At 46.7% G+C, this 13,127-nt stretch overlaps 1 protein-coding gene across 1 annotated transcript in view; it reads left to right on the top strand.

The window, feature by feature from the left end:
* The window catches only part of LOC311157514 (uncharacterized protein), a gene marked incomplete at both ends in the record, with an annotated part of 182,574 nt that overhangs the window by 138,013 nt on the left and 31,434 nt on the right, over positions 1-13,127 (top strand). The window contains 10 exons of the mRNA XM_084212244.1: positions 365-523; positions 2,763-2,894; positions 5,389-5,517; positions 5,697-5,825; positions 6,924-7,058; positions 7,883-8,017; positions 8,460-8,585; positions 8,891-9,022; positions 9,875-10,003; positions 11,909-12,040. Of these exons, the coding sequence (XP_084068370.1) occupies positions 365-523; positions 2,763-2,894; positions 5,389-5,517; positions 5,697-5,825; positions 6,924-7,058; positions 7,883-8,017; positions 8,460-8,585; positions 8,891-9,022; positions 9,875-10,003; positions 11,909-12,040 (1,338 nt within the window). The remainder of the gene's footprint in view (positions 1-364; positions 524-2,762; positions 2,895-5,388; positions 5,518-5,696; positions 5,826-6,923; positions 7,059-7,882; positions 8,018-8,459; positions 8,586-8,890; positions 9,023-9,874; positions 10,004-11,908; positions 12,041-13,127) is intronic.

Raw genomic sequence — 13,127 nt, 5'->3', positions numbered from 1 at the left:
GCCGGCCTCACTTTCTATTTGTCATCTCCAAAACGAGCAAGAGTAATGACCTTCATTAGCTAAAAATAATCTCAAACTTCAAGTGAGGAAAATGAATCTCCTCTTTAATTTTGATTCTCCGGGAGCAGAATTTTTTTCCAGAAGAAGGAAAAGGGAAGGATGGGGCGGGGAGGGCGTCTCCTCTTTTTTGTCTATTTTCTTTTTTGGATAGCAGAAACTCTGTAAGTACAGACGAGAAAATGGCTGGGCTGGGACTGCTGGGCAGAGGTGTGACTGGAACACCTAAAGGCATCACAATAGTGAGAAAAGATGCAATGAGAGGCAGTGGGGGCAGGCTGGGGTGCTGATGGCTGTGTCTGTCCAGCCCTAGGTGTGGAGGAGGCGGATGCAGAGGAGGCAGCAGGGCTGGCTGGTGCCCCGGGGCTGCAGTTCCGAGGGCCCCCCCAGCTGCTCCACCTCACCCTCGGGGCCCTGGCCGAGGATGGAGACCCCCGAGGAGAGCTCACCCTGGTGCACAGGGTCGGTGAGTGACCAGCATGGCCCTGAGCCAGCACTGCAACCTGGGGGGATCCTCCTGGGAGGGGATTTGGGGCTGGGCTGGCGGGGCTCAGCATCAGGAGAGGTAATCCTGCATCCTGCATCCTGCCTGTCTCCATGTTCCACCCCAGATGGGACATGTTTGAGGAGCTGGGAGGCTGCCTGGGTGCTTTGGGAGGGAGGCAGGGGAAGAGTGAGCAGCACAGCAAGAGGTGGCTGGGAGGCTGCTTGGAAAGCAGGGTGTCTGCACAGAGCCCAGGGGCAGCAGCCACAGAGACCTTGCCATGCCAGGGCTTACTGCAGGGCACTGGGGAAACTCCCTTCCTCCTAGAGCTGGGGGCATGGGTCACTGTCTACAAACCCTTTTATAACAACTGGAGGCTTTCTGTTTAAGATATTTGCATTTTGTCTGTGTTAAAAAAAAATCAGATTTCCCTTGACTCTCTGGGAAAAGCACCAAGCCATCCACGTGTTGCTCAGCTCAAGTGGTGGCAAACAGCACAGGAGTACCCACTGTCAAGGAGTGGGTGCAGAACAGCTTTGCACCCACCTGGGCTTTGCATGATTCAGTCTTTCCACCCAAAGGTGGAAACTTCACAATTTTAAAAGTATTATGAGGTGAAACCCTCTGTTTGCTTTGTGCTGAGTGCTGCTGGCTCACCAGGGAGGATTTCTTGGTTTTTTTCCTATGTGTGTCCTGTGATTTTTATATAAACTCTATGATTACCCATCTGAGGACTGTGCCCTACAGGCAAAAATCAGGAGCTGGTCTTGACTTTAATAAAAAATTACCTTATTTTTGCGAACAAAACTGTTAAGACCCTCCCAAATCACACAGCATCCAGCCGGACTCAACAACACCGATAACCAACTGGGAAACTGATAAATGAGATAACCACAGGCAAAATTATCAGGCCTAGAAACCACAATCAAATATTTATTGACCACTTTTTGCATGTTTTATTTATATTTAGCTACAGAAATTTGGGTATTATCAGTCACAGCTGAGCAGCTGCACTTTTTCTAAGGCTCAGGCTCTGCAGCATGCAGTTTGTATGAAAAGGTGATGGAGAAAAGGAGCTTTAAATGGTTTAGTAAGTTCTTTTACCTCCCAAATAGTAATTTATTCCTTGTGTTTTCAGACCTGGTTTTGTGCTGCTATCTGTATTCTTAAAAAGCCTGCTTTAACAATAAGCTGGCGCAAGTAATTAAATATTTTTTATAACTTGAATGACTTTTTAAGGTGGAAGCATGATGCTTTTACTGGTGGTCTGTATTCTTCTCCTGAAGTATAAATTTTTGCCCTTTTCCAAATGGGAGCACTGGGATTCTAAATGTCCCTGAAAGCTTGGGCATTTGTTCAGCTACAGAAAAGGGAACAGTTGGGTGCTCAGACCCAGAGGAAATCTGGCCTCACACAGAAAACTGTTGGTGAAATGCAACCAGCCTGTAACTTACTGAAATAAGGCTGAATAAGCTGCCAGCTCGCTTTCAGGTGCTGTTAAAAATCCCCTTCCAAAAAGCCTCCAGCCACAGCCATTAAGCCTTGAAGGCTCTAAACTGCCTGGATGAGATCTTCAATGACACTGAAGTATTTTTCCAGACAGTCACTTCATTTTGCATGCCTGTCTCAATATCCCCAACAGAGAGAACGTGAGGGTGGCAAGGGATAAAAGGAGGGTGGAGAAGGAGAGGAGAAAATGCATTTTCATGTCGGGTTTCCTATATAAAACTCCTCATATCCGGGAAGAGAAGAAACATGATAAATGTGTATTTTGTTTTTGTTTTCCTAGAACATTCACAATGTGTGGTTGAAAATACCACTGACCTATGTTTAAGTAGCACTGTAGCCACTTACTGCAATCAAACAGGGATAGCCTAGCAAGGAGAGAAGGAAATAAATCCCAATAAATTCTTCCAGTTATATACAATGTTGTTATCAAGCATTGGGTGCAAATTCACTTTTCCTGAAGGCAAAACTCTTGCTTTAAAAAGTAGCTAAAAGTGCTCCTGGCTGGGGAATTACAGCATTTAGGGGAGCAAATTCCAGCTGAACACCCAGCTTTCCTTTCACTTAGAAACATGAAGAGGGAATTCAGGAATGCCCACTTTGCCGCAGCTCTTGTGCCGAACCGCTGCTGTTCGCAACCCAGCCGTAGGTAAGAGCTTGTGGAAGGGGTTTTGCCCTGCTGCTCACTCATCCCTGTGTGTTCTTTTGCTGCCAGTGTGCCTGGGTGACACGTTTGGCCAGGACTGCAGCCTGAGGTGCGAGGATTGTCTGCACGGGGGCCGCTGCAACAGCGAGCGCAGCGGCTGCGTCTGCCCGCCCGGCCGGGCTGGTGTCATCTGCAACGAGAGTGAGTACAGGGCTGCCAGGGGAGTGATCAGCTGGGGAACGGGAGGAACCTCTTGTGCTCTTCATCTGTGAAGCTCCTGAAGGTGCAGAGCTGGCTCATAACCAAATTTGTTGTTCTGGGGCACGTTAAATAGGAGCTGTAAGCGATGCTGCAGTACGCAGAGGTCCCTGCGCTCCAGAGGAGGTCAGGACAGCATCATCCCTGTCCTAAGGATTTGGTTGTTGTTCACTCCTCTTTGCTCTGCTGCTAAAAGCTGTCAAAGTTTGCTGGCCGTGCTTTGTTCCACACCCTGCCTTCCACAGACCCTTCCAGAAGTCTGTCCCAGAAGTTGGTGTGACAGCCTGGGTGGACACGTATGCTAAAACTGACTTTTTCCATTGTAGCACCCCAAGATGTTGCCTTTAATATTTTTTTCTTATGTTTTCCATTTCTTTTTCCTTATCCTTCTTTTTATTATTAGCATCACTTTCTTGGAGCAGTTAATTTTTCACATTGGAAATGGTATTTTTCAGAATTCTGTTGCCAAGTCAGTGCCCTTTATAACAGGTTTTCACTCTCCTTGCTCCTGTTTCCTGGCAGAAGATCTTTCTGATTCAGAAGCATGTGTCAAAACCCTTTGGAAAGAGAGTGGTGATTTCTTGATGCGCTGTTCTTCATCTGCAGTTTGGCAAAACTTGTCTGCTGCTTGTCTGAGACATCATACAGCAGATTTCCTGTTTGAGATGGGTCCCTCCATTTCGTGGTGTGTGACATGATGGCCCATCATTCTCAGAAAGTCTTTGCTGTCACTGGTGAGACAAAAAGTCGATGAAAATTTATTACTTGACATCAGTAGGCAGCACTCTTCAGGTTAATTGCCATCAAGATTGTTTAGGAGACGTCATCACATGGACAGAAATGTAGAAAAATCAAGCAAGTGATTGAAACCAGCAGTCTGCCTGTGGTTATTTTGGGAGACTGATGGTGGGTTTGGTTTGTAAACTCTGGGGGCAGCTAAGAGAACAGGAACGGGGAGGATTAAAAGGATAATTTCCAGTCTGTCTAAGACAGTTCAATCTATCAAATGAGGATATTCTTACTTCTGTCTCTGATGTGCTGGTAGTTCAGGGTAGATTATAAAAATTTCAAAGCAGTATCCAAATTCTTTAGTTCATTTCATAAATAAAATTTATTATGTATATTTGCACTAGACATCCATGCATGTAATCTAATGGAATTCACCTCTGGAATTTAAAGAATTTAATAGGACTGTTATTGAGCTAAACCTGCTGTCTGATGAAGTCAGTAGGGACAGTGATAAATACAATATCTGATCTGCATTAATTACTCACGTGTGATTGCTTTCACTCTTTTCTCTTGCATTTTTTAATATGCAGCACAATTCATGGGTTTAGGGGTGAGCAGGCTTAGGGTGACCTAAAACAGTGGAGAAAACTGGAACTAAATTTCTCTAATAATGCACCAAAGAAGCCGAATGGAAATTGATGTGAAATGTCAACTTTCTTAATGTACATTGATAAAACGTCAGTGAAGTCAGATGACTCCAGCAACTGTATCCACTCAGGCAGCTCAGGCTGCAAACAGCAGAGCAGGGCTGCATCTCACAGTTTGTTTTTGTTGTTGAAGAGCCATTGCTGCTGTGATTACCTGGGGAGTTTCAGAAACTACATTTGAAAAACAAGATATTATTTTTATAATAGTGTTTGGGAGAGAAAAAAAAGAATGTTTAAAATATTTATCTCTAAGTGTTCAAAGCTGTGCTCTGATGTTTAAGCTTTGGGCTTGACAGGCAATGGTTTTTGAGCCCGTGCTTTGTGGGGAGGGGAGCCCGTGCTGGGGAGGGTTGGATAATGACAGTACTTCCCAAAACTTGCTTAATTCTGTGTCCTTTGAGATGTCCCTTTGTAAATGTCAGGTGGATGTGCTTTACAGAAGAATATGACTTTGTTTAGAGCCTGCTCAACTAAAAGGACCCTCTCCTTGCTCACAGTTTTCCCAGAATCACAATTAGGCTGGAAAAGACGTTTGGGACCGAGTCCAGCCTATGACCCAACACCACCTTCTCAACCATCCCATGGCATTGAGTGCCACATCCAGTCTCTTCTGACACCTCCAAGGAGGGTCACTCCACCAGGCAGTCCATTCCATGCCCAGTCATGCTCTCTGTGAGGAAGTTCCTCTTGATGTCACGCCTGCATCTCCCCTGGTGCAGCTTTAGGCTGTGTCCTCTTGCCCTGTCGCTGGCTGCCTGGGAGAGGAGATCGACCCCACCTGGCTGCACCTTCCTCTCGGGGAGTTGTAGGGAGCAGTGAGGTCCCCGTGAGTTTTCCAGGCTGAACACACCCAGCTCCCTCAGCTGCTCCTCACACGACTCGTGTCCCAGACCCTTCATCAGCCTTGCTGCCCTTCTCAATGCCCAAAGCCTTGTTTTGCTTCCTTTACAGCAGAGGGGAAGCGTTTCCTGCTGTGCTCATGCTCCCTGCTCTCTCCACAGCCTGTCCCCCCGGGACGTTCGGCAGAGGATGCGCCGGTGTCTGCGGGTGCCAGAACGGAGGCTGGTGTGACCCCGGCACAGGGCAGTGCCACTGCCCACCCGGTGTGCTGGGCCAGCTCTGCGAGGATGGTATGGCTCCAGCCCTGCCTCAGCTCTCCACTTTCCCCTCCTTGATCCTTTATTTTAAATAATGAGCAGAGCAGAGGGTGGGAAAGGCCAGTGGTGGTGAGGCTGCGCAGAGCCCCAGCTCGGGTCTGGGGCTTGGACCTGTAGCCACTGATGCCTTCCTGTGTTTGTGCGCTCCCAAGGTTGCCCAAAAGGTTTCTTTGGGAAGAACTGCAACAAGCCATGCAACTGTGCCAACAAGGGCCACTGCCACAGACTGTATGGAGCCTGCCTGTGTGACCCAGGGCTCTACGGCCGCTTCTGCCACCTCAGTAAGTCCCCGGTGTTTTTGGGATGTGCTCCATGTGTGCACAGTGGGACAGCCTGGGAAAGACTCCACATAACCTAAAGGGGCTGGCAGAAAGGAAGGAGAGTGACTTGCTGCACAGTCAGTCAGTGCTAGGACAAGGAGGAATGGATTTACTAAAACAGTGGAGGTTTAGCTTAGATGTTAGAAAAATGTTCTTTGCTGTGAGGGTGGGCAGGCCCTGGCACAGGTTGCCCAGAGAAGCTGTGGCTGCCCCGACCCTGGAAGAGCCCAAGGCCAGGTTGGACAGGGCTTGGAGCAGCCTGGGAGAGTGGAAGGAGGTGGAATGAGGTGGGCTTTATTACCTTCCAATCCAAACCATTCTGTGATAAAATGATCAAGACTTTGGGTTCTGCAATAGTCTGGGAGTAGCAGGAGGACAGGACTTTTGAAATGTGCCAGGAAGCCCCAGAAGCTTCTTTTCCTCTAGTGATTAATCTTTGCCATGAGGACTGAGATTTACTGATGCTCAAAGGGGAGGATTATAGATGGGATGGACAGCTTAACATTAGGGTTATTGCTGAGGCTGGGATCTGGTTGGAGCTGGTTGGTGACTGCTGATGGGTTGAGTGGGAGCTGGGGAGCAGGGCTGGCTGGGACAGGATGAGGATCAGACATTAGATGGAATTAAAAGAATTAAAACAAAAACTTTGCAACATAGATGATCAAGTTTCTTTGTACTTACAGATTTGCAAAATCCATGCAAGATCAAAAATCTTTTGTTTTATTTTGTTTTGGGTTTTATTATGAAAGCTTTTACCTTGGAGTGCACCCAAGTCTTTTTTCATTCGGAAAATCAGCTGAGTTTGCTTTGAAATGTTTCTGGTTCTTGCATTCACCACGTATTGCTTGACATGAAGTGAATGACCCAGCACAGGGATCATGTAAACTCTTCTCTTACCCACCCACACACGAACAGGTGCTGCTGTGGAACGGGGGTGTGCTGGCTGAAAGCAGAACTGAGGTTCTGCTTCTTGCAGCAGTTGCATTCTGCAGCAGTGAGCAATTTCAGCCAGCTCCTGCATAATTACAGAGCTGATGCTTCCTTTTCTTGCGGCTGCAGCCTGTCCCAGGTGGGCCTTTGGCGCGGGCTGCTCGGAGGAGTGTCAGTGTGTGAAGGAGCACACGCTGGAGTGCAGCCCCAGGAACGGCTCCTGCACCTGCCAGCCTGGATACCACGGCAAGAAGTGTCACAAAGGTACCACCCACAGCCAGGTTCCCACATCTGCTGGCTCCTTTGGCCCAGAAATCCAGAACCTAAATCCTAATGCAACCTTAAGTAATGAAAATCCTGTCAGTTTTCATTTCTGTGCTTTTTTGACACAGTCAGTAAATAAGTGGCAAAATCTGTGTTTTATGGCAGTGGGGTGATTTGTAAACAGGTTCAGTAATGCTGCTTTTCCTTCAGATTTGCAGCTCTTTGAATTCAACTTACTCTTTGTAGTTTTTGGGGGTAGTTCAAAGAGAATTGTATCCCGCATTCATGTTTGCATGTCTCAGTAGCGCTTTCCAGACAGCAGTGGAGGAACACAATAAAGATTCTCCCTTCAGATTTTTCTCTGGCCAGGCAGGACTCTGTTGGATTTATGGCAGTAACTCTGGTGGGTTTGGTGGAGAGCAATAATGGCAATATTTAAGATTTTTATCATTCTTGTTGATGGGCTGAATTCTGACAGGGAGCATGCCTTGCCCAGCACTGGCTGTGCACCAAGGCAGAGAGCAGCAGAGCTTAGACATCAAAGAAGAGAATTCCATAATGTATTTAATTGAATACATCCTCAAGTGTTCTAATTGAATAAATCATTAAGCATTCTACCACTCTGTTTCTGGGTTACATTTATGCAGTAACCTCTTTGAAATGTAAGCATTTATTAAGTATTTACACTTTGTTAACAACACCTCTAAAATGTGCATTATAATATATTCTCTGCAAGTTTCTGCCAAATTATTTTCTGTCTTTTGTTCACTTCTCTTAACTTATCCTTTTTCTTATACGTGTTCTGTATCTACTTCTATTTCCAGAGTGCAGCCCGGGGTTTTATGGGGCTGGTTGCAAACTGAGGTGCAGCTGTCCTCCTGATGTTCTGTGTGATCCTGAGACAGGAGCCTGCAAACATCCCTGTCCAGCTGGGTTTCATGGAGAAAAATGCCATTTGTGTAGGTACTCACAGCATGTTTCCCTGGGAGATACACTTGGGATGGGAAAGCTTATTCAGGAAACTTAGGTTCAGAAATAGAAGTTGCAGATAAACAGGTACATTTGTTGTTGATACAAGCTGGCAGTTCCCCACTGAAACCAGGCTGATATTTGGAGCCTGGCAGATGCTGTCTCTTTCTCTCTCCCTGCAAAGGTCGAGGCACAATGCTGAGGCCAGTTACCCAAACTAACATTTGCCCAGGTAACAATAGTTGCTCTTAAAGCTTCAGGCACAGATTTTGCAGGGCTCTGCTGCAGTTCATTTCAGACCACCAGTTGCTCAGACACTACTGCTAACACTGATCACTTCTACCAGCACAGCTCAGTTTGAAACTGGGGGCCGTGGTGCCTCCTAATGTCTTCAAAATGCTTCTAACCATGACTTTGGGGTTTTTTGTCCAGCTTGTCAGCCTGGCAGCTTTGGGATGGGCTGCAGGCAGAGGTGCAGCTGTGGAGGAGCCCCGTGTGACCCGAGGACAGGGCAGTGTGTTTGCCCAGCTGGGAAAACTGGTGCTTCGTGTGAGCAAGGTGTGTGAGGTGCTGGACCAAGGTAGGGAGTGCCTGGCTTTGGAAGATATGATAAGAAGTAGAATTTGACTGTTTCCCAAACCAATAAACAGACAGACTGTGATGGAAATTGGGAGAGAGCCTCTGGTCTCTCTTCAGCTGTGTACTTGTGTGCTGCAGTTTAATGACTGGGCTGACAGTCATTAATGTAACAGTCCAGCTCAGTTTTACTATTATTTCTAAATTCTTCAGTGTAACAGCAGAAATCTACAACTGTCCTGAAACAGAAAATGGCACTGGTTACACCTCGTGTGCTCTTTCTCCAGATTGCCCAGATGGCCAGTGGGGACCAGACTGCCAGAACTCCTGCGAGCCCTGTGCCAATGGGGGACAGTGCAACAGGGAAACTGGAGCCTGTGACTGTGCCCCTGGCTACACTGGGCCATCCTGCTCTGAGAGTAAGTCCTTGTCTCAGCCTTCCCCAGGAAAAGCAAGTCAGATTGAAAATTCAGGTTATGCTCTGATTTCTGCCTTCTTACTCTTTTGTGAGATAAAGCATGCTGATCTGAGATTAAGTGCCCTTCATCTCTAGGAATTCCCCAGGTTGGATTTGACATTATTTGTGGGAGGCAGATTGCAGATAAATGCACGTGATCAGCTAAGCTGCATCCCAAATGGATGCTATCATTAGACCTAATTTATGGCGAGCTGTACTTGGAAATGCAGTGTCTAACAGCCACACCACTGGTGGTGAAATCCTGACTGTTTGGCAGGGGGTGTGACCAGCTGGCCCGTGTGGCACCTTTCTTGAGTTATGTTTGCAGCAGCACTCCTTGGTGTAGATCCTTTAGGATTAAATAATACTGAGGATGAGGGAGCAGCATCAGTGCTATCCCTGCAGCCAGAGATCATGGAGCAGTTCAGGGAACTGATCTGTGCTGCTCTTCAGCCCCTGGGTGTTAAAAGGCTGCCTGAGTGTGGCTGTTGAGCTGCTCAGAGGCTCTCAGTGCCTTGGTGGCACATTTTTAATTCTTGTTAGTCATAAAATGGCTTTTGAGGAAGGTTTTCCTCCTCTGAGGAAACAGCTTGATGCGCAGGAGTACCCAAAAGCCACTCAGGCTATTCCCACGTTCCAGGACTCAGCCCCAGACCCCCAGGGTGCAGATCCCAGGTATTTCTGTGCTGCTGTTTTGATTCCTGGATTCAGCTGGAGCCTGTTTTTGGGGGTGAGCTGCGGCTGTCTGTTTGGGAGGATGGCTCTGTGGCGGGGCTGTGGTCTGGGTGAAGTCACAGCCTGTCTCTGTTTGCAGCCTGCCCCGATGGGCACTATGGGCAGGGCTGCCTGTGGCTGTGCAGCTGTGGCAGCGGTGCTCAGTGTCACCACGTCACTGGGGAGTGCTCCTGTCCCCCGGGCTGGACTGGCCACGACTGCAAACACCGTAAGTCAGGGCACACGGCCCCTCCTGGGGGCTGCGCGTCTGCTCTGTTTGCTCTTAGTTTATTACAGTTTTTTAATATAGTTTTGCTAATCTTACTGCTTCTGAAACGGTGTGTTTGTGGGTTTGCACAGCCTGGGTGGTTATAATCCTTCATTATCCAGGTTCAAAGCATTGAAATAGATGGCTGATGAAGCGCAAAGTATTGATATAAGCTCTTATTTCAACACTATGGATCCCTTTGCCCAATACCATCTGTCCTGTCAGCATTTTGACTGACAGACAGTTTTGTTTTTCATTTTCAGTGCAGATTAGTTTTGAGATTAATTCTCCATTTCTCATTTTGTTTGGGGGAGATTTATTCAACAAGTGAGTGGCATGTACAGTCGTGTGTCTAAAGGTCACTTTTTAACTTGGGAATATAAATGCTGTGAAAATTTCTGTTCTCTGGAAGAGCAGAGCATCCTTCTGTTGACTTTAGCATCGCTCTCCATATTGGTGGCTGTGTGAGAGAGTAGATTTGCCCTTTTTGGATGGCACCATATAAATGTGAAGCCATCCTCTCTTTTCCTGTGACACATCTCTTCTGCTTGATTCATTGTGATGCCTCTTGCAAAAAGCCAACAGAAGACAAACCTCTTTCTAAACTTGATCTTAAACACATAAAGTCATTTAATTGGCAGTGTTGATAGCAGCAGGCTTTGCACCTGACTTCTCAGGCTCTGTATGGAAGAAAATGCTGGGAAAATCTGAAGTTTCCACCCATATGCATATTTTAAAAATCAAGCCAGTTGGTAGTGTGTAAAACCACTGAGATGGCTTTTCACTTTTCAGCTCCCTGGGCTGTCTAGAGAATTGAGGGACTATGACAAAGGAAAGCTTTTATTTCTATTCAGGATAAGATCTGAGAAAAATTGTTTTGCAGTGGTATCTTGGTACAGCAGCTCTTCCAGCTATTGCAGACCAGGCATTAAACAGATTCCCAACTCCAAAACCAGGTTTCTGTTGCCCTAATTGGCACTTTCATCTTCATCCTTTACTCGAAAGAAAGGGCATGCTGTGGTACACTGGTGTAATTGTGTCAGTGCTATGAGATTTTAGGATGAAAGCAACAAGTTGCTTTAACAAACATTGTGAGATTCCTTTGTGTCCGTGCTGCATTTCCCAGTATTTTGGGGAAAGCATGGAGGGTGCTGCCAAATCTGTCTGGTTAAACCTATTAACTAATTCTGGTTATGCAGATTTGTGTTGAGTGAGTCAATAGCTGATATTTTATTTCCATAAAATTATAGATTTGTGACTGATGGGTGTGGATTCACAGCATCACCAGGTTGGAAGAGACCTTTAAGATCATCGAGTCCAGCCCATGCCTCAACACCACCTCAACTAAAGCATGGCACTGAATGTCACATCCAGTCTTTTTTTAAGCACATCCAGGGATGGTGATTCCACCACCTCCCTGGGCAGATGATTCCAGTACTTTATCAGTCTGGATAAACATAAGAGTGATATCTTTATCACTCTCCAGCCACTTGAATGTGCTGCTTGAATCTGCTTTCTTGAGGAATCCTTCCAAAGGTTCTCTCCCAAATTTGCCCTAAACCAGGACATACTGTTTTAGTAAATTTTTTTCCTAAATTTTCCTAAATCTAACCTAAATTTCCCTTGGCCCTGCTTATGAATGATTAGCTTTATGACTACAAATGATGAATTTTATGTGTATGAGACAATATCTGCCTGTTTCCAGCTGAAAGAGACCAGCAAAACCAGTCTTCATTTCCACAATTTGCGCCTGTGCTGCAGCTGGGAGTTCAGTCCCTTAGCACTTTGTGTACTCTGTGTTCTCTCACGTGGAAGGGCAGCAGGGTTTTGGGGTGCTGCTGGATGTGACCCCGTTTCCCTTGGCAGCCTGCAGCAGCGGCCGCTGGGGCCGGGGCTGTGCCAACTCCTGCACCTGCGACGGCGGCGACGGCGGCTGCGACCCCGCCACGGGCACCTGCTCCTGCCAGCCGGGATTCACCGGGCAGCACTGCCAGCTCAGTAAGTGCCTGCCTCCCAAACCACAACTCCCACATCCCTGGAAGTTGTGTTTTCCTGCTCGTTCCCCGCAGGAACGCTCCCAGGCTGTTCCGCCCCCGCTCTGCCCCGCGCCGCGCTCTCGTGTTTCACCGGGGTTAGATGCTTTGCCTAATTGGATTTCCAGAAAAGGTATTTTCAGCCTTTTTTTTGGACCCAGCAGCTATTTTTAGTGTTAGGATCTCTTGAGAGGGATAGGATTGATGTGTATTTGGGTTGTGGCATAAGAGTTTCCGTATTGGTTTTACTTATTCAGTTTTAGGGCAGCACTTACCCTTCGTAAGTCTCTATTTCAGGTCAGGCACGTAGAAATACTTCACATGTACATAACAGAAGGAAAACCAGGAATTTTTGGAATCCTGTATTTATTAACAACAAAAATGTGCAATGGTCTTATGGTGAGTCCCATGACCCTCACCTTAACATTCACCTCTAGCTGAGGTCAGTAGCAGATGCTTCAAGCATATGAAAACAGGCTCACAGTCAATTTCTCATATGTCTCCCCAGGTACCATCAATTTCTCATTCAGGAGCTTCATGAGACAGGAGCAATATCTTTATATTTAATACCGCTTGATTTTTTTTTCCAATTAATGTGCCTATTTTCTTTTTCATTTCATGCAAGCATTTGGAATCCACTTCATCTTGTGGCAGTAAGTTGCATAGTTAAGCTGCTATTACTATTATTATTGATTATATTGATGTTGTTAAATAAAACAAACATTTTATCTACTAGTTTAGCAATCTTACAGTAGCACAGATGTAGCTACCAGAGTCTCAGTAGCGTGGGCAGGATTAACTGCTGGTGTCACACAGAAATGTCAAAACAATTAATCTGCAACCATGACCTAAAACAAGAAAGCCTGGAAAGTTGCTCGTGCAGCCCTTGTTGCTGTTGGCACGGAGGGAATGGAAGGACAGTGTGTGGGGAGGACCAGCTCCCAGAGAAGGAGCTGCCAGCTCTGCTTCTCTTTCACTCTTGATCCCTCTCAAAATAGCATCTCTGCAGAGAGAGAGTGGCCAAATAGCTGCTTGTAATCCTCGTTGGGAAG

This window comes from Fringilla coelebs (assembly GCF_963513975.1).
Source record: "Fringilla coelebs genome assembly, chromosome: 10".
Taxonomy (NCBI): domain Eukaryota; kingdom Metazoa; phylum Chordata; class Aves; order Passeriformes; family Fringillidae; genus Fringilla; species Fringilla coelebs.
The sequence above is the reverse complement of the archived record's forward strand: the minus strand, read 5'-3'. Positions and strand labels throughout refer to the sequence as shown.